Source organism: Cetorhinus maximus, chromosome 19 (genome assembly GCF_964194155.1).
Source record: "Cetorhinus maximus chromosome 19, sCetMax3.hap1.1, whole genome shotgun sequence".
NCBI lineage: Eukaryota > Metazoa > Chordata > Chondrichthyes > Lamniformes > Cetorhinidae > Cetorhinus > Cetorhinus maximus.
The window spans coordinates 85,340,538-85,362,565 of NC_135897.1; the positions used below are offsets into that span (position 1 = coordinate 85,340,538).

General features: G+C 43.7%; 2 protein-coding genes across 5 annotated transcripts in view; both read right to left on the reverse strand.

Annotated features, from left to right (window-relative positions):
• LOC144694000 (succinate receptor 1-like) overlaps positions 1–22,028 on the reverse strand; it is a 156,063-nt gene that overhangs the window by 52,041 nt on the left and 81,994 nt on the right. For 2 of the 4 annotated variants that reach the window (XM_078564291.1, XM_078564290.1), the window contains exon 2: positions 843–879. The gene's annotated coding sequence lies outside the window, so the exon portion shown is untranslated. Of the gene's footprint in view, positions 1–842; positions 954–22,028 lie in introns of those variants that run through there. The other 2 variants (XM_078564288.1, XM_078564289.1) reach the window with 1 other exon arrangement.
• LOC144694275 (histone H2B 7-like) lies at positions 20,195–20,569 on the reverse strand. Its single transcript, XM_078564613.1, has one exon. The coding sequence runs from the start codon at positions 20,567–20,569 to the stop codon at positions 20,195–20,197; it is 375 nt and encodes a 124-aa protein (XP_078420739.1).

The following is a 22,028-nucleotide window of genomic DNA, read 5'->3' on the forward strand; positions in this document are numbered from 1 at the left end:
ATCTCTATCCCTGAAAGGGATGATAACTGCTGTCTTGTTTTATTGCCCATGTAACTTTATGATAGGCTGCAAAGAGGCGAGCAGGCCAACTCCATTGGGATGGTTGGTCTACCCATTGCAGAGGTCTTCACAACAGCAACGCTAAGTGCAAAATGATGGCAACATACTGAGATGTCATACCTGATGTCATGTTGTTACCTAATATATAGGTAATGTGAGGAGGTAATTGTCACCGTTCTCTGATGGAGCACATCACCCACTATAATAGTTCCAATTTGCCTTTCATTGTATTTAATATGGCCAATTTACCTCTGCCCATATAAAAAATATGAAAATTCCCCCATTGATGTCTGGAGCCATGACTCAATGGGAGCAACCTCACTTCTGATTCAGGTGGTGGTGGGTTTCTGGTACTGAAGCACAAAATAAAGGCTGATACACCCAGTGATGTACAGTCAGGTGGATGTCAAAAGCTTCCAAGGCACAGAAGGGCAGGAAAGTTCAGTTGTCCCTGATATCATGGTCAAAATTTATCACCCCACCAATATCACTAAAAACAGGTTATTTGGTCATTATTGCACTGCTGGTTTGTAAGATCTTGCTTTGTGCAAATTGGCTGCCACAGGTGAACCAGTGTCTCGGTTTCAAAAATACTTAATTGGCTACAAAGCGCTTTGGGATGTCCTGAGGTTGTGAAAGTTGCAAGTCCTTTCTTTATACCAAACTAGTGTCAAAGATCTCCACCTGAAATATACTTCCTGCTTTCAGCAGAATTATCATTTATTTTCTGCCCTTTAAAAATAAAGTCAGCAAAGCAGACCATACAGCAAAGGGTTACTCACCACCCCAGGACAGACCCTAGAAGGATCAAGCAGGTTACTCCAGTATGACTATTAATCAGCTGCTGTTTCAGTCCCGTTGTGTTAGAATTCAAGCTTCACAGTGCATCTGAACAAAAGGGGAAGTGAGGGGAGTACCAGGCCAGAAAAAAAGAGGAAATGAATGTAATGCATCTGGGGAATGCTCTGTAAGTAATCTTTATGAGCTGGTATCTAGGAACTGTCCCTGTGCAGTGACGTCAAGCCCACTGCTCTCTGGGTGCAGCATAGTCCTGAAGTGTAAAGAGCTGATGTCGTAATACACTGCAGATCATTTCCTTTGCATCAAGTTGCAGAACCACATAGCATATGGTGTACCAAGAACTAAGAGCATCCTGGGATCAAGGAGCAGATGACCTGGCACCAGCTGCTTTTCAAGGGGTGCTGGTCACCTCTAAAGCTGCCCTGCTTCCAATCATTTGCAGCAAAGCGACACCAATTAATGAGGCAGATTTGGAGGTGGTGTTGGCAGATGGTCATCTCTGGAACTGAGGGCCTGCTTGGAGAGGAGGAGAATGAAAGCAGCCGGTTTGGAGGTGGCTTTACCCATGCACCAAAGCTGGAATCAGATGAGGGAGACATTTGAAATAAAAACAGGAAATTCCAGAAACGCTTAGTAGTCTGGCAGTACCTGTGCCAAGCGAAACAGAGTTAACGTTTCAGGTCTGTGACCTTCCCAACATTTTCTATTTTTACCTCAGGTTTTCAGCATCTGCAGCACTTTTCTCTTATATTATTGAGGATGACATTTGTTGGGTTTAAAAACATTAACAAAAGTTTTTCCCACACTTAACTTAGTTTTGTATTGTTCACTTTCGAGGCACCCTAACAGTGCTTCAGTTTAAGTTTGGAGCGCAGCAGGAGAATGCACAACACTCTGCTCACTATTGATCTTCTTTCTAAATTTTGTGCACCTACATTTTACCCGGGCACTGTCATAGCAATGACTTATGTCCTGTGGCCCATTGCACACGGCAAGCAACAGGCACCCAAATACACAGCCAAGATAAGTTATCTGCATGTTGCATAATCACACATTCGCATGCTGGCCAGGGCACTTGAATGGCCCCTATTTTCCCTCAGGTTCCTCTTTACCAACTGCTTATAGAGGAAAACCAAACAAAATTGGAGGCAGTATTTGAGGTTGGTGGAGGGTCACCTAATATATGTGATAATGTGTGTCCCTTGACTTCTTGCAAGGTGAGAAAAAATGTGGGTATGAGCAAAATAAATAACTTTCCTTTATATAGCACCTTTTGTGGCCTCAGGATATCCCAAAGCTCTTGACAACCAATGAAGTGCTCTTTGTAATGCAGGTGTCCTGAACACTTTAATCACAGAAATGGTTAATCTTCAAGGACTAAGAACATTCTGGAAGAACTTGTGTCTTAAAAGGCACTGTCCCTTAAAGGATTAATGCAGGACACTGATTGCTATTCCTGGTCCTTTTACAAGAGCAGGTAATTAAGCAGTTGTAAAGAAGCTAGAAACCTCTTGACCCTGGTGGACTGTGTACAAAGGTGGGGGCGGGAGGGGGGGGGGGGGGTCACATGGTTTTTATGACTGAAAAAACCATGCCTGGTTTAAAAGTGTGTTTAAATGTGTTTAAAAGTTGGTTTTACTTTTGAGAAGAGAAGGACCAACTGCTTGTGAAGGAAGACAGCAGCCTTTTTGCAGTCCAGAGCCAGTCCACAGCCGGAAGTGAACATCAGCTGCTCCTAAGTTGCTCTACGTGTTGGAATTGAGTACCTGCAAGTGTTCCACGAGTCTGCCTGAAAAGCAGTGCAAGAGTTATCGATTGTTTCATGGATCAGTGCTGAGAGAAACCATTTTTTCCAGGCGCCATTTCAAGGACTCCACCCTCTATCTTTTTGCCTCTGAACCACTGACTTTTAACCTTTGGCAGAATTCCCCTATTCTTTTTTTGACGTGTGTGGGCGCAATTCTACATTTAGTCTTAGGAAATGAAGCTGGGCAAATGGATGAAGTAGCAGTGGGGGGCCACTTTGGAGATAGTGACCATAACATAGTTAGATTTAGCATTATTATGGAAAAGGACAAAGATAGAACAGGAGTAAAAGTTCTAAATTGGGGGAAGACAAATTTTACAAAGCTGAGAGGTGCGCTGGCGAGAGTGGGCTGGATACAGCTATTAGAAGGAAAAACTGTGTCAAATTTGTGGGAGGCTTTCAAAGGCGAGATTCTACAGGCACAGTGCAGACATGCCCCTAAAAGAAAAAAGTGTGACACTGCCAAATCTAGAGCCCCCTGGTTATCCAGAAGCATACAGGCCAGGATAAGGCAGAAAAAGAAAGCTTATGCCAGTCACAAAAGAAAATCCCAAGATGTTTTACCAGTACATTAAGAGCAAGAGAATAACTAAGGAAAAGGTAGGGCCTATCAGAGATGTACATGGTAACTTGTAGGTTGTTGCAGAAGATGCGGGCAGGGTTCTCAATGAGTACTTTGTCTGTTTTCATGAAGGAGAGGGATGATGCAGATGTTCTAGTTAAAGAAGAGAAGTATGAAATATTAGAGACAATAAGCATAGTGAGAGAGGAAGCACTGGAGGGGCTGGCATCCTTGAAGGTGGATAAATTACCAGGGCCAGATGGATTGTATCCCAGGCTGTTGAAAGAAGCCAGGGAGGAAATAATGGATGCACTGAGGAACATTCTCCAGTCCTCACTAGCTACAGATGAGGTCCCAGCAGATTGGAGGTCTGCGAATGTTGTACATTATTTAAAACAGGTGCGAGGGATAGACCAGAAAATGAGCTGCCGGTCAACATGACTCCGGTAGTGGGCAAATTAATGGAAACATTTCTGAGAGACAGGGTAAACTATCACTTAGAAAGGCACGGATTGTTCAGGGGTAAGTCAGCATGGTTTTGTAGGGAAGATCGTGTCTTACTAACTTAAAAGAATTTTTTGAGGAAGTAACAAGGGGGATTGATGAGGGTAGTGCAGTGGATGTTGTCTACAAGGATTTCAGAGAGGCATTTGACAAGGTCTCACATGGGAGAATAGTCAGGAAAATGAGATCTCATGGGATACAGGGAGAGGTGGTAGGTTGGATCCAAAATTGGCTCAGTGACAGGAAACAAAGGTCGATGGATTTTTGCGAATGGAAAACAGTTTCCAGTGGTGTTTCACAGCAGTCAGCGTTGGGGCCTTTGCTGTTTGTCGTATATATTAATGATTTAGACTTAAATGTGGGAGGCATGATTGGGAAATTTGCAGTTGACACAAAAACTGGCCGCGTAGTTGATAGAGAAACGGATAGCTGTCGACCCCAGAGTGATATCAATGGTTAGTTGAATGGGTGGAGAAGTTCAATGCGGAAAAGTGTGAGGTAATGCATTTGGGGAGGGCAAATAAAGCAAGGGAATACTCAATAAAGAGGAAGTATTGAGAAGGGTTGAGGAAGCGAGAGACCTTGGAGTGCATGTCCACAGGTCCTTGAAGGTGGCAGGACAGGTGGACAAGGGAACATGAGGAAAACATTTTCACCCAGAGATGGCATCTGTATTCACTGCCTGAATTGATAGTTGAGGCTGAAATGTTCAACTCGTTTAAAAGGTGCCTGGATCTGCAACTGAAGTGCTGTAACCTGTAAGGCTACGGACCAGGGACTGGAAAGTGGGATTAAAATGAGTGGCCAGTTTCTTTTTTCTCTTTTTGGCCGGTACAAACACACTGGGCTAAATGGCCGTGTGTGTGTGTGTCTAAGAGAAAGACTTAGGGTATTTCGGAAGACTCATTAGTATATCTTCATATTTCATTCTGTATGTTAATGAGCTTTCCCCTTCTGTTTGACAAAGCTGGCTTTATAATAAACTAATGATTTTGTTCTTTATTGAAGAAACCTGGTCATTGAGTGGCCATTCTGGGATTAATAGAGAAAGCACATATTTGGCCATATAACTCGCTGGAAACATCATTTAAATATATGTTGTGGCCCGTGGAGTATGGGACTAGAGACAGACACTGCATTCCTCTCATCCCAGTCAGTACACAGGAGATGCCAAACCCAATTTGTACACAGCAAACTCCACACACAGCTATGTGGCAATGGCCAGCACAACTGTTTTAGGTGTTGGTTGAGGGATAAATGTTGGCCAGGATTAATTTTGTGCTTTGCTTTGAAATAATGGCATGCGATTGTTAATGTTCAGCTGAGAGCTGGGCTCAGTTTAATGTCTGATTCAAAAAAAAGCATCTCTGAAAGTGCAGCACTCCCTTGGATTGTCAGTCTGGAGCGGTGCTCTAACCATTAGAGAAGGACTTGAACGCATTATTCTGTGACCCAGAAACAAGGGTACAACTGTCTGAGGCACAATGGAAGACATTACTCCAAACTGGGATCATTACTGGGATAATACACTTCAGAGACTTGAACACAAAAATGTAGGCTCGGAATAATGCAGTAAGGAGGCAGTGCTGCAATGTTTCGAGTTCCTGTCTTTCAGATAAGATGCTAAGCTGAGGTTCTGTATGCCCCAGGTGAATATAAAATGTCCCACTGTACGAAGTGAGACTAGAGTGGCTGGGATTGTTTTCCTTAGAGCAGAGGAGGCTGAGCGGGGGGACCTGATTGAGGTGTACAAAATTATGAGGGGCCTAGATAGGGTAGATAGGAGGAACTTTTCTCCTTAGTGGAGGGGTCAATAACCAGGGGACATAAATTTAAGGTAAGGGCCAGGATGTTTAGAGGGGATTTGAGAAGAAAATCTTTCACCCAGGGGGTGGGGGGTATCTAGAACTCACTGCCTGAGAAGGTGGTAGGGGCAGGAACCCTCACAACATTTAAAAAGTAGTTAGATGAACACTTGAAATGCCATAGCATTCAAGGCTATGGGCCAAGTGCTGGAAAATGGGATTAGAGTAGATGGGGGCTTGATGACTGGTGTGGATACAATGGGCCGAATGGTCTCTTTCCGTGATGTATGACTCCAGGAGCAGGGGAATTATTCTTGTTGTCTTAGTCAATATTTGCCCCTCAATGAATATCACTAAAATGGATTATTTGGTTTATCACATTGCTGTCTGTGGGATATATAGCTGTGTGCAAACTGGCTGCTGCATTTCCTACATTACAACAGTGTCTCAGTACCTCACAAAATCACTTCATTGACTGTGAAGTGCTCTTGGACATCCTGAAGTCATGAAAGTTGGTGGATAAATGATAATTCTTTAATTCTTTCCAGGCAGCTAAGGGCACAGATGCCAATGGTGGAGCAAGAGAAAAAACAGAGATGTGACAGAAGAGGTAGACACTGAATGGCTAATATGGTTGAAGTGAAGGTACTAGAAAGGCTGAAATAAAGACAAAAAATGGCTGGAAAAGCTCAGCAGGTCTGGCAGCATCTGTGGAGAGAGAAACAGAGTTAACGTTTCAAGTCCAGTATGACTCTTCATATTGGACTTGGAAGAGTCATAGAGTCACACTGGACTCGAGAAGTCAACATTACCCCTCTCCACAAAAGCGGCCAGCCTTGCTGTGTTTTTCGAGCACTTTCTGGTTTCATTTCAGATTTCCAACCTCTTTAATATTTTCTTTTATTTCGGAAAGGCAGGCTGTTGTACTTAAGCTTGACAAATCATCAGGACTGGATGAGATGCATCCAAAGATGCTGAGGGAAGTAATTGCCATGACAGTGTTCTCATGACAGAATTATGCATTTCAGAAGAAACTGTATTTTAAGGTTACCTTTAAAAGCCTTGAACTGATTTTAAAAAAAGAACTGAAACAAAATGGATTTTGATAGTCACATCTCTTGTAAATTCGACCCTTACCACCCAGACGCAGACCAGACTATGTTTACCCCAAGAGGGTTCACGAAACACAGTTGAAATTCAATGCTGGGTCCTCAAACAGACATTGGCCAGTTAGATCCCAGGACTGGGCTAACCGGTTTTCTTATTTGGAACATGATTCATTATTGTTGAGACAGTGGCCTACAAAAGGCAGGCCCACAGAGACCCGTAGGAAATCATCTTCAAAGATGCAAACAAGTGCTTCAACACATGGATAGAGGGATCAGCAAGTACAACCATCGAACTGCTGTAATCAACCAGGCTACAAAGGGGCCATATCGCAGTTCTTTGAAAGAGAAATAAAGAAACTTCTCTCTCCTTTCTGATTCCATTTACTAAGCTACCTGTGAAAGCAACCTTCTGTAATTCGACAGTAGAAACTATCACAGCAGCAGAGACAATCTACAACTTCAAACCCTTCTCTTCAGACAATTCACAACATCTCGACTTCAAAGCTATCAAGGCAGCACCCATTACGGACTAAAACACACACATACACACACACACACACACACACACAAGATGATCAAACCATTTGGTAGGATTGATAGAGACAAAGGCCCAGGTTTTCACCAGGCTATCCATTGTGGTGAAAATAGCAGAAATGGCCGAAAATCTTAAGTCCCGCCCCCGTGTTTGGCATTTCATTTTTTTGCAGGGGGGGGCGGGTGGAGTTGGACTGGGGTTTACGCCTGCGCATTTTACAGAGGCAGCTAGCTGTTTCAATCACCAGCTGCATCCACTGAAGCGGGACTTTGTTAGGCCAGGATTGTGAAGCCTGGAGTGTGCAGGTTAGACCAGGTAACAGGTCTGAACTTGGTGGAATCATCTGGAAAGCCAGGGTACCATTTTGGAGAGGTAAGGGACCCCTTTGGATCATTGAGAGTATGCCTCGATCCGCAATGTTTAAACACAGCTTCGAAACCTTGACCTTACAAAATATCCATATTGGAAGAGTTAAATCCGAGATTTGCAGGTGCAAAGTTTTTCTCGAAGCTGTTGCCAAGCATGGGCAGGATGCACAGAGTATTTCTTAAATGGTAAGGGATTAGAAAGTGCAGATGTGTTAAAGGACCCTCTTCTCCTTGTCAATAAGTTACTGAAGGCTAACGTGCAGGTGCAGCAAGTAATGAGGAAGCCTGAAGGTGTGTTAGCCTTTATCACAAGAGAATTTGAGTACAGGAGGAGCAAAGTCTTGCTTCAATTGTATAGAACCTTACTTAGTCTGCACCTGGAGTACTGGGTGCAGCTTTGGTCCCCTTACCTTAGAAAGGATATTATTGCCATAGAGGGAGTGCAAATAAGGTTCACCAGACTTGGTCGCAGGGATGGCGGGACTGTCCTATGAAGTGAGATTGGGGGAACTGGGCCTGTATTCTCTAGAGTTTCAAAGAATGAAAGGTGATCTCATTGAAACCTACAAAATACCTAAAGGGATAAACAGGGTAGATGCAATTAAAGTGTTGGGGAGTCCCAATTTCAAAATAAGGGTGAGGCCACTTAGGACTGAGATGAGGAGAAAGTTTTATGCTCAAAGGGTTGTGAACCTTTGGGATTCTCTACCCCAGAGGGCTGTGGAAGCTCAGTCATTGAGGTGTTCATAACAGATGTTGATAGATTTCTAAATACCAATGACATAAAGGAATATGGAGAAGTGTGGGGAAAAAGGCATCGAAGCGGAAGATCAACCCTGATCGTATTGAATGGTGGAGCGGTCTCGATGGGCTGAATGGCCTACTCCTGCTTCTATGTTCCTATGGCTACTGGTCGGACATCTCGTGGAGAATTCCCAAGAGTTTACTTTATTTCATACCCCATTCGGACAATACTGTTTTCAATGGCTTCCATTCGGGCTGTGAGCCAGAATCTCTTTCCAGCTCACATGGACCACATTACATGCACTGTGCCAGATTGCTTCTGTATCGCCAATGGCATTGCCACTGTGGGAAGAACAAAGCAAGAACATGACCAAAATCTGCATTTATTGATGCAAGTGACACGTAATGAAGGATTGGTGTTCAACATTCTGAAATGTCCCATCAACGTGCAGCAGATCAATTTCTTCGGTTCTATTTATTCCATTGCTGGCATATGTCCCGATCCAAGTAAAATAGAGGATATTATGGCCACTCCAACTCCTCAAGATAAGGACGATCTTCGAAGATGTCTAGGTCTCTTTCATTTCTTGTCCCCAAACATTCTTAATTTCGCTCAAAAATCTTCATCGCTAAGGAATTGTTGGGAAAGGATGTGCTTTTCCTGTGGCACAAAGACACTGAAACCTTTTCGAAGCACTGAAATAGTCATTATCAGAAACATCGACATTGCAATTTTATGATCCTAGAGAGACACCTGCCCTGGAGACAGATGCCTCACAGAAAGGTTTGGGGAGCATGCAGACTACAAAGATGCAAACTGATTGCATTTGCTTCAAAATCTCTGTCTGTAATGCAATCCAACTACTCCAACATCGAGCAGGAAGCATTAGCTTTAGTGTTTGGAATCATGCGTTTTCATACCTGTCTATTTGGCAAAGGATTTGTGGTAGAAACTGACCACAAACCACTGGAAATGATTTGGTGAAAACCATTAACCAGTGTATCGCCAAGATTGCAACGTCTTTCAATAAAGATTCATGGTTATGACTGTGAGATTAGATGCAAGCCAGGTAACTTGATGGTCACAGTAGATACACTTAGCAAATTGCCTAACTCAGTGAAAACAGAAGATATATCCGTGGATCTAGAAGTTGACTTCTTTGACATCAAACTTGAAGATGTTCTCCAAATTGATCTGGTACATTTCGTGCAATGCAAATGCCAGCAGCTATCAGGAGAAACGGTGAAAGATTTCACACTAAAGAAACTGTGGAAACCTATCACTGAAAGATGACCTCATTCAATTCTGCATGGCCATGAGTACATGAGACCAGTTTTGCCTTATCAGGACGAGCGAGGCATCCCCTGGGGAGTCATTTTTAAAGGCCGGCAGGTCACTATACTGGAATCTTTGCCACCTGTTATTCATCAGCAACTTGATCACTCACACCCGGGCATGGATTGGATGAGAAGACTCACAAGAGACAGTCTATTGGCTGGGTATGAACAATGACATTGAAGTCATTGCCAAGATGTGCGAGGAATATGGCATATGCCAAGTCAGCACAAAGAACCATTGATTTCACATGAAGCTCCTACCCATCCTTGATCCAAAGCTGCATCCGAGCTCTTTCATGTCCATGGCACTGACTTCACCATCATCGTCCACTACTTTACCAAGCACCCCATTATTCGACAATTGCACAATACCTCAAGCACAACTGCTGCGCACACACTAAGTACTATTTTCATTTTATTTGGTGCACCTAAAGAGATCATTTGGGATAACGGTCCGCAAATTATTGGTAAACCATTTCAATACATGTGTGAGAAGTAGAATAGAGATCACATGACTTCTTCTCCTCATTACCCTAGATCTAAAGGCCTAGCTGAATGAATGATTTGCATGGTGAAATCCTTAAATCTCAAATGTAGACAGACCAAGCAAGATCTACACATTGCAAAGTTACATCTGAGAGCAATACCTTTAAGTACACTATTCCGTCACTGGCAGAGCTCATGTTTTGCAGACCAGTGCACACCAATTTACCTGTTTTTACCCATTCTAGTCTCTCAGAAAGTAGAGAGTAGCTTGTAAAACTGCAAGAGAAGGTGACCAACGTGCATGATAAAAACGCAGGTACAGAATTGCCAATTTTACAGTTGGGACAACAGGTTCCCATCCAGGGTCCCACAGAAGGTACATGGCAACCAGCCGAGGTGACAAGGATTTGTTCAGAGCCAAGGTCCTCTGAAGTCATTACACAGAAAGATGCAACAGTGAGATACAATCGAGGACAAATCAGATCTATTCCAGCTCCTTAACCACCGTACAGTCTTATTGTATCTAGGACAAGATGGAAACTGCAACCTGGAACAACATCCAAGAATGACAATCCCACAGATCACAGTGAGCAATTAAAGAAACCTCCAGACAGGGTTACCATCATAAGATCTGGGTATACCAGTAGATTACCTCTACATTTTAGAGACTCCATAGATTCATCAGATGTAATGGTAACTAAATATGAACATGTATTGCAAATAGTCACACTTCTTTGGAATGGGGGCAAACTATCTATTAAAAAAAGGGATGTTGTAATTTGCCTTTAAGCATGACACACTAGAAGCGTCATGTGATCCATGTGAAACCGTACTAGTGTTTTAGGCCGTAGCTGTGTCCTCAACTGTACTGTGTCGTGAACCGTACCATCTCACAAACTGTTCTCTGTTGTAACCGCACTGTGTCCCGAACTGTACTGTGTTGCAAACTATATCTGTGCTGTAAACCAAACTATATTGTGAATTGTACCCGTGAGCAGAACCATATAGTGTCGTAAACCATGCTGTGATTGTACCCGTACCTTGAATTATGCTGCATCTTGAATTTTACCTGTACTATGAGCTGTACTGTGCCATGAACCAAACCTGCATTGTGAACCATACCCACATTGTGAATTGTTGTGAATCAGACCCCTGCCATGAATTGTACCTATTTTGTTAATCATATTTTGTCTTGAATCGTACCCATGTTCTAAATCGAACTGTGTCACAAATCATGCTGCATCTTAAATCATACTGTGTCGTGAATCCTACACGTTAATTATATTGAGTTGTGGATTGTTGTAAGTCATACTGTGTGTTGTGAATTGTACCTGTGCCGTGAATTGTGTCCATGTTGCAAGCCACACTGTGGGGTAAGTTAGAGAGAAAGCTTAGAACTTGCAAGGCGGTAAAGCAATATCTCGGTGAGTGGAATTTGTGCAAGCGACATCCAGTTACATGAGAAATCCTATGTACATTTTTTTTTCTCTTACAAATGCTTTTTTTTTCCAAAACTAGAAGCTGCCACAATTTTTTGTGTGTAGGAGACTTTCCTGTTTGATTTACTGTGATGAATGTACAAAATAAGATATAAAAGAAGTTAAAACAAAAGCAAAATACTGTGGATGCTGGAAATTCAAGCGAAAACAGAAAATATGGAAAATACTCGATGGCAAAGGGTTCGGAGGAAATTGGGGTCATTGACCTGAAACGTTAACTGTTTCCCTCTCCACATGCTGCCTGACCTCCTGACTGCTTTCAGTGTTTTCTGTTTTAATAATAAACTTCTTGTCGTGCTTTGTCTAAGAGCAGTTCCTCTGCTTATTTCTCCATTCCTTGCCGTCTTGTGCTTTCCTCTTAAATTGCTTATGGGAGCTGTTTCAATGAGTAATATTACTAGGAACAAGAAGACATAAGGTGGTTTCCCATTGCCTTCCAGATATGTGCTTCAAGGAAACCCAAGTCCTCTGCAATGCAAGGCCATGAACTGTTTGGCTCAGGCTGAAACAGCGGCCAGGGGTTGGGATGGATTTGGCGGTGCAGGCAGTTTTGTTAACAATACTTGGAAATTCACACCTAACTAAATATTACATAGAAATTTTGCAGTTTGACATTCATTGCGTGGGCAAAGATTAAATTAAGGAGTAGAAGATAAAAAGAAGGAGGCAAAACTTACATTTTGAAAATTTAAGTATGAACTAAGAAAAGGAATGAGAAAAGGAGAAACCAAAAAGGCCAAATAAGGAAGTCAAAATAACCTAAGGAGCACAAACAGCTATAAAAAGGACCAGCAATCAAACATAATGCCCACATAAAGGTCACCCTGGGACAACTGAATTCAGTGATAGAAGGGGGAGGTAACAAAATTAGACATTGTCAATTGCAAGAGAGGGAACAAGAGGTTTTTTGGCAATGCATCCAGTTGACATTGTGTTAAAGAAAACACTTCTCAAAGAGTGCTTGGGATGAAAGTGTCACAGTGGATCAGGATTTGCTTAATATGTCAAACCTGTTCTTCATGCTTGACTTCAAGACCATAGGGAAGGTCAGAAGAGGTGTTGTGCTTTATTTTGCACGTGCATTACTATTTTTTTATTCTTTCATGGGATGTGGGTGTCACTGGCAAGGCCAACATTTGTTGCCCATCCTTAATTGCCCTTAAATTGAATGGCTTGCGAGGCCATTTCAGAGGGCAGTTAAGGGTCAACCACATTGCTTTGGGTCTGAAGTCACAGGTAGGCCAGACCAGGTAACGGTGATAGATTTCTTCTCTAAAGGGCATTAATGGACCAGAAGGGTTTTTACCACAATCAATGATGGTTTCATGGTCACCATTACTGAGACTAGCTATATATTCCGGATTTAGTTTTATTTGTGAATTTAAATTCCACCAGCTGCCATGGTGTGTTTTGAACCCTTGTCCCCAGAGCATTAGCTTGGGCCTCTGGATTAATATTTGAGTGACATTACCACTACACCACCGTTTCCCCCATACTTCACATATTTGTGTTGAATTTCAACTGTCGCTGATCTGTCTGCTTGTATTTTCTATTCATCTCATCACAGGCTCTCTTCTCTTCAGATTAGTGCTCGCCCCCTGTTATATTATCTTTGAACTGACTCATTTGTAAAAGTTTCCGAATCCATTAATGTAAAATTAAATAAAGAACAGCCGAGGTTCCTATCATAATCCACTGTGTACACCATTTAGTACTTTCCCCTACCTCAATGCTCTTCCACTAACCAGTGCACACAGCTTACTGTACCTCAGCCTGTTTCTTGGGTCCATGTCCCTTAATGACCTTGGCATGCAAAAAACTATCAATCTCAGATTTCAAGTTATTATTTGATCCAGCATTTACTGGTTTTTGCACTCCACCATGTCTTGTGTGAAGAAGCGTTTCTCAATTTCTGTCCTTCATGGACTGCCTCTGATTTTTATGGCTATGTCTTTTCGTCCTAGACTCCTCCAGCAACGGGAAAAAATATATCTATGCTATCAATTGCTTTCAATGTCCTAAAAACCTCAATCAAATCTCTCCATAATTTTTACATTTCATGGAACACAAGACCAGCTTACATAATAGAATCTAATAATCAAGCACTTGGAGCCTGATAACATCCTGGTGGACCTGTGCTGTACTCATTCCAAGGGAAATATATCCTTTCCAAGGTGTGGTGTCCACAACTATACACAATAGTCCAGATGTGGTCCAACCAGAGCTTTGTATAGCTGTCAGATCATTAGTGAGAGGCCATTCACATCAGACCAATGAAAGCCAGTTCAGGATATTTCCTAAATGACTAGGAGTTGTGGGGGATTCCAAACACTGTAAGATGGACAGGTACAACAATAATTTTAAAAATCTTATGGAATGTTTGCCTTTATCTTGAGGGGGCTGCAACAGGAAAGGGTGGATGTTATGTTACCGTTATTTAATTCTCCCCATTAATTAATTCTAGACCACATCTAGAGGCCAGTGTTTGGTTCTAGGCTCCACAGCTGAAGGATAGATTGAACTTGAAAATTGGGCAGCACAGATTCACTAGACTGGTTCCCAGGCATAAAGGGTGAAAGAGGTTCAGGTGCCATAGACAGGGAATTATAGAATCATGGAAATTTACAGCACAAAAGGAGGCCATGTTGGGCTCATTGTGTCTCCGTCAGCCGAGAAAGCGCTATCCCGGCTAATAACACTTTCCAGCTCTTGGGCCGTAGCTGTGTAGGTTACGTTGCTTTAGATACATATCCACGTACTTTTTAAATGTGATGAGGATTCCTGTCTCTGCCACCCTTTCAGACAGTGAGTTAGACACCCATCAACCTCTGGGTGAAAAAGTTTCTCCTTAGGCCCCCTCTAATCCTGCCAATTACTTTAACTCTATGCACCCTGGTTATTGAACTCTCACTAAGGGAAATAGGTCCTTCAATCCACATTATCTAGGGCCTTCAGTATTATATACACCTCAATTAAATTTTCTCTCAGCCTGCTCTGCTTCAAAGAAAACAACCCCAGCCTCTATACAATCTTTTCTCATGGCTAAACCTTTCTATTCTCCTGTCCCACAGGCAGGACAAGCCCAGCAGAGGTGACGTCGGCACAGTGGTATAGTTGGGAATGCATTGCCCTTGGAATCCTCAACGTCGACTCTGGACCCCATGAAGTCTCATGGCATCAGCTCAAACATGGGCAAGGAAACCTCCTGCCGATTACCACGTACCACCCTCCCTCAGCTGATGAATCAATGTTCCTCCATGTTGAACACAACTTGGAGGAAGCACAGAGGATGGCAAGGGTACAGAATGTACTCTGGTTGAGGGACTTCAATGTCCATCACCAAGTGTGGCTCGGTAGCACCACTAGTGACCAAGCTGGCCGAGTCCTAAATGACTTAGCTGCTAGACTGGATCTGTGACAGGTGGTGAGGGAACCAACAAGAGGGAAAAATTACTTGCCCTCATCCTCACCAACCTGCCTGCTGCAGATGCATCTGTCCATGACAATATTGGTAGGAGTGATGGTGGTGTCAGGGACATTATCTGTAAGGTATGATTCCGTGAGGATGATTATATCAGGCTGTTGCTTGACTAGTCTGTGAGACAGCTCTCCCAATTTTGGCACTAGCTCCCAAATGTTAGTAAGGAGGACCTTGCAGCATCGACAGGGCTGAGATTGCCGTTGTCGTCTCTGGTGCCGAGGTCAATGCCAGGTTCACACCACACAAGTGTCAGGCAATGATGATCTCCAATAAGAGAGAATCCAACCATCACCCCTTGATGTTCTATGGCATTACCATCACTGAAACGCCCGCAATCAATATCCTGGGGGTTACCATTGACCAGAAACTGAACTGGACTAGCCATATAAATACTGTGGCTACAAGAGCAGGTAAAAGGTTACAAATTGTGCGATGAGTAATTCATCTCCTGACTCCACAAAGCCTGTCCACCATCTACAAGGCACAAGTCAGGAGTATGATTGAATACTCCCCACTTGCCTGGATGAGTGCAGCTTCCAACACACTCAAGAAGCTTGACACTGTCCAAGACAAAGCAGCCCGCTTGATTGGCAAAACATCCACAAACATTCACTCCCTCCACCACTGACGCACAGTAGCAGCAGTGTGTACCATTTACAAGATGCACAGCAGGAATTCACCAAGGCTCCTTCGACAGCATCTTCCAACCCAATGACCACTACCATCTGGAAGGACAAGGGCAGCAGACACATGGGAACACCACCACCTGGAAGTTCCCCTCCAAGTCACTCACCATTCTGACTTGGAAATATATCGTCGTTCCTTCACTGTCGTTGGGTCAAAATCCTGGAACTTCCTTTCTAACAGCACTGTGGGTGTACCTACACCACAGCGACTGCAGCGGTTCAAGAAGGCAGCTCACCACCACCTTCTCAAGGGCAATTAGGGATGGGCAATAAATGCTGGCCCAGCCAGCGAAGCCCAAATCCTGTGAATGAATAAAAAAAAAGTATCCTTGTATATCTCTTTTGCACCTTCTCCAGTGCGATCACATCTTTTCTGTCATGTGGTGACCAGAAATGTACACAGAGATCTAGCTATGGCCTTAATGGAATTTTATAAAGTTCTAGTATAGACTCCTTGCTTCTTTATTCTATGGCTTGGCTAATGAAGGAAATTTACCATGCACCTTATTAACCACCTTATCTACCTGTCCTGCTACCTTCAGGGATCACTGTGCAATCCAAGGCCCCTCTGTTCCTCTACATGTGTCAGTATCCTAACAGTCACTGTGTATTTCCTTGCCTTGTTTATCCTCTCCAAATATATTACCTCACATACCTCTGCATTGAATTCCATTTGTCACTTTTCTACCCACCTGACCAGTCCATTGATATCTTCCCGCAGTCTACAGCTTTTCACTATCTGACACACGACCAATTATTTTATGATCTGCAAACGTGGTAATTATACCTCTTACATTTAAGTCTAAAAGCAGGTTAAGACCTCAACCATTTTGGCAAAGTAAGTAAGCGGCATCCTAAATATTGCTAAATCCCACCCGGTTCCCCAATAGATGTTCATCCAGTTGCTCTGCTTTAAAAGATACAAACTGATCCTAATTCAGTCATATTCTCTGAACATCTCTTCCGTGAGGCCACTATCTTTTGGAGATACAGTGTTTTCCTAATCTTTAACCTCAGTTGAGATGATGTGGATTGGGTTGAGTTCACTGCAGAGTAGATGGCTCATGAACTCTGGAAAGAATGGGTTGGGTGTATCAAACGGCCTTTTCTGGTCCCTAAAATTCTTCTTAATCTAACAATTCCGTATGAAGGACAAAGGTAACAAAAATAATTATATTCGCACGCAAGTAATAAGCCACATCTCCGATAAGCAAATGATTATTTGTTTGAATTCAACATCGCAATAGTTTCTCAGGTCTTGTTAATGTGCAGAAACTGAGTTAGAAAGATAATGTGTTGCACGGTATGTCTAAAATATCCTCAAATGACAAAGGTATTCCTATTTTACATTTTGTTTACCACGGCAGAGAGTGCAAAAAAGGTTGACAATGATTGATTCCAGAAATAGAGGGGTGTACTGTTAAAGGAGAAAGAACACATTGAGTCTCTTTACCCTTGAAAATGGGATGAACAAAGAGAGGTCTTTAAAATTATGAAAGGTTTTGATAGAGTGGGCACAGTGGGCTGAATTTTAAGTGCCCTCAACGGGTGTGTTTCCTGTGGGGGGGGGCATGTAAAATGGGATGGGCGCCCATTCCACCACTTTCCCACCCAACCCTGTGCTCACCCCCATAATATGGGGTTGTGTAGGGGGTGGGTGGGGGCAGATGGGCACTGAAATCGGCAGCCCGCCTGCCATATTAAACTGGCCAATTAAGGGTCAATTAGGCTTGTTATCATGCCATGCTGCCCATGCCATAATGCGTTTGTTGTGGGAAGCAGGGCAGGAGCGGGAAGCCTGATTTTTAACCTGAAATGGTTAAAGGGTGGGAAGTGGGGGGATGGTGATAGGGCAACGCCTTTCGGAGGTTGCCCTTTGCCGATCGCAGGACGGCCCCCTCCTTAGACTCAACCACCTCTTCCTTCCTACCCACTCCCTCTCTTAAACCCACCCTCTCCCCCCCAATGCCCCTCTACCTAATGCTCCAAAAGCCTCCCGGCCAAAGACCCCGGACTTACCTGTTCTGAGATGCTAAGACTTGGGTTCCTCTCTTCAGCTGCAGTCTCAGGAGCTGTCACTGACGCCTTCCTGGCATTGCTGGGACTAATGGAGCTACACCAACTGGATTGGCCGGCAGCTCCAGAGGGTGGGATGTCAACCCCAATGAGGGGTGGAGGTCCTGCTCGGCTTTTGTTAATGAACCCCTCTGCGCTTTATTGCTGTGGGGCTAGTGGGCGCGGAGCCACTTAGCTTCGTGCCGATGTGATTTCCGGGGAGTTTGGAGTTGGGGGTGGTGGTGGAGCCAGGGCATGGTCTGCATATCATCCCACCCAGGGATAATGTTTCCACTTGTGCGGAAGAGCAAGGCCAGGGGACATCAACATAAAATAGTCACCAAGAAATCCAATATGGAATTCAGAAGAACAGTCTAAACCCAGAGACTAATGAGAATGTGGAACTCGTTACCATAGGCTGAGGTGAATAGTACAAATGTTACATAGCATATGAGGGAAAAGGGAATAGACGACTATGCTGATCAACTTAGATGGGGAAAGAGGTTCGAGTGGAGCATAAACACTGACTGGGACTGATAGGACCAAATAGCTTGTTGTTGTGCTGTATATCTTGTGTAATCATACATAGCTTTGGAGGGCAAAGGAATCTAAATCTGGAATCTGGAGACTAAAGCCAGTATAGAACAGCATCCACCTGCACAAAGGTTTCTAGGATTCCATGATACAACCTGTGACCATATAACACAAAACGACTTGACATTGCTGTGTCACATCATTGTAATAAATATCGGACCAGATCTTCCTGTCTCCAGATAGTCAGAGACTGACATATCTCAGAAGATGTGCTTGGAACCCATCAGGAGTGCGAATGCAAAGAGTCCACGGGAATTACCTGGGATGTTAGAACTTTGGAGTCGGAGACTTTGGACTGTTCTGAATTATTTACCTGGATAGTTACCCAGGAAATCTTAGACAGGAAAAAACCTCATCTAATACCTGGGTAACTATATGACTGACCCCAATCACTGACACTGACCCCACTGACAACCCCCCAACAACCCAACGGTTCCCCCAACCCAACCTGACTAGCTGCCAACCTGACTAGCTGACTAGCCTTCACTACCAGATTCCTCCCCCAACCCCTGACTCCCCCTGACTGGCCCCTAAACCCCAATGGTCCCCTGAGCCCAACCTGATTAGCCTCCGACCTGACCTGACTGGCTCCACTACCCGATTCCTCCCCCCGATTCCCCCAACCCAACTCCGCTGTGACCCACCTACCCAATAACCCACCACCCACCTGCCCACCTACCACTCTATCCACCTCATCCACCTACACAATTCACCCATGTAACTCTCTACCCACCTCAGCCACCTCACCGCCATACCTCCCTACCTACCCGCCACTCTACCCCCTTACTTACCCTACCCCTTACCCACTTACCTTACCCACCTATCTCCATTACCCACTAGCCTTACCCACCCTACCCCTTTACCCACCCTACCCCCTTACCCACTCTGCCCCCATTACACACTTACCTTCTCTCCATAGCTGTTTTCAAAGTAGCTTTGGGACATTTAAACTCTTTACTCATTGGAATACTGACTGCTTACCAGCTAGTGCCGTAAAAAGGGGACGTGGATTCTGCGCGGATTATCTGTGCTGCCCCTGACGAGGTTTTTGCACAGGGTCAGTTGTGAAGGATCCTTCATCGGGTGACTGCCCTGAAATATCAGTGGAATGGAAGTGTGTATTTTTTTTGTCTGATCAGGGTCAGAAATAGGTTTCCAATCCTGATTGGAAGATCTGGGCCATTCCTATTCTTTTGTAATCTGAGTTATATTGGTTGTCAAACCAATATGATATATAATCTAATAAAGTTGTGCATAATATATATTTTTTGACATGAATGCAAGTTGATAGAGCATGGAAGTACATTCTCTTTCCAAAATGTTTGCATTTATATTGTTAAAAATACGTATTTCTTTCACAGAGCCATCCAATTGGTCTTACTCCCCTGCTCTTTCTCCTTAAACCCGCAATTTTCTCTCCTTCAAAATATGATGGCTCCTGCAGATGAATGGTCATCAATACATATTAATGTGAACGATGGTCTCTTGACTAAATGCTTTTGGGGAGACCAAATCCCTGCCAGGTAATATCACCTTCAAGAAAGACAGGGACAATGCTGGAATTTAAAAAACAGATTTGCTGAACAGTTTTCATGATTACAGTGCCCCTTTCATACGGAACAAAAAGAGAAAGAGAAACAAGTATTTGTCCTTGTTAAGCATCAAACTGTTGTGCAAGTTGGGTGAGCACTGCTGATAACTGCTGAATGTGTCCTGCTTTGTTCCTTCCATGGATGTGTTTTTCAATCCATTGTGGAGTTTCACATGGAGCTGGTGTATGTGGTCACCGCCTTTGTCCCTTCCGACACGGCGTGCTTGGCCAGTTCCCTGGGCAGCAGCAGGCGCACGGCGGTCTGGATCTCCTGGGAGCTGATGGTGCTGCGCTTGCTGTAATGGGCCAGGCGGGAAGCCTCGTCCATGATGAGCTCGAAAATATCGTTCATGAATGAGTTCATAATGCTCATGGCTTTGGAGGAGATGCCGGTGTCGGGATGAACCTGCTTCATCACTTTGTAGATGTAGATGGAGTAACTCTCCTTCCTTGACCTTCGCCACTTCTTGCTGCCCTTTGCTGCTGGTTTCTTTAAGGCTTTCTTATCTGCCTTCTTGGGAGCTGGTTTCTTCTCATCAACCATCTTCAATTCATCACGTAGGTTGAGCGTCCACTCAATGTCTGATAGGTCTGAAGAAATAAAGTTCTGGAATACATTAGGTGCTGAACTAAGCCCATAGGCCATTCTGCGATACTGAAACACGACCTTCATGTGTAAAACATGCTGTAAAAATCGGCTTTGCTCTCTTAGTTGTATCTGAAGATTTCTCCATTGCGTGTCGAGCTTCATGAAGACTGAGGGGGCATGAAATGATAGTCTTTGGATCATAGGAAGTGGATACTTATCTGGAATGATTGTTTAGTAAACTGCCTTAAAGTTGATGCATAGACTAAGTTCCCCATTTTCACGTCGCACAATGACTAGGTGGAATATCCACGTTATCAATTTACTTCAAGTCGTTTGCAGTTCCTGTGACTCTTTGGCATGGACCGCAAATGATAAACATCTCAAATTTTGCAAAACTGGTTGAATTAATGTGTCAACGCGAGAAGCATGACAGCACCCCTTAATCTCCCCAAACCCAATAAATAAGGAACGATAAGGTGTATCATTTGCATCATCCATCATGTTAATGTGTGTTTCAGTGGGGTCTGTAAGTTTGAAGCCAAGCTTATCAAATAGATTTGCCCCATAAAACTCCTGCCTTTAGCTGCTGAGAACGTGAACCTGTGTAGGTGGTGCTTTTGTAGTGCATTGGGACTGTGATCATTCCCAATACCAGAATAATCGAGTTATCATATCTTTGAAAAGTGTCTGTCACAGGAGTGAGAGCATGTGGCAAAAAGTACCGATGGTTGAGCTTGTTGCTCAATATAATTAATTTCATGCCAACGCCGATGAGACGCGACACTGGGTTGCTCACGGCCTTAACAGAGCACTCCTGAAAATTACCCAGTGCTTTACCATCCTTAATTGTATATACATGCCATACCTCACTCTCAGGAAGAGACCTCTCCATGTGTCAAAACCAATGAAACCCTCTTCTTTGACCTGCACACCTTTGCAAAGTGACTCCACTTTAAGCATGAGTTTCACTTTTTCCCTCAAGCTGTGCATGGTGTTGTGAATCTCTGAGCATTTCCACAATTTGGGCAGAGTTTTAAAGGTAACTGGCCATGATGGGGCACATATTGATGAGACTGTTGAGGTCTCTTTGCCCTTAACCCTTCCACTTGAGCTGGCAGGGAAAGCTGTGTCTGTGACCCTAAGGCTGAACGTGCAATTCTGTGTAACCTCTTCCAATCTAACATGGCAAATTCAATTTGGACTGCCAAAGTCATGGCTTCTTCCAAGGTTAAATCATTGTCCCTCATGAGTAGGTGTTCCCAAATTCATGGAATTGAAGTCTTTTAGTTAATTGGTCACAAATTACTTAGTGTGCCAAATCTACACATAGAAGCCAATTGCTGTAATGCTGCCACATTTCCCTGGCATTTCTGGCAGAATGTATATCGCTCGATCATCGCTTTTCTTTGGCCCA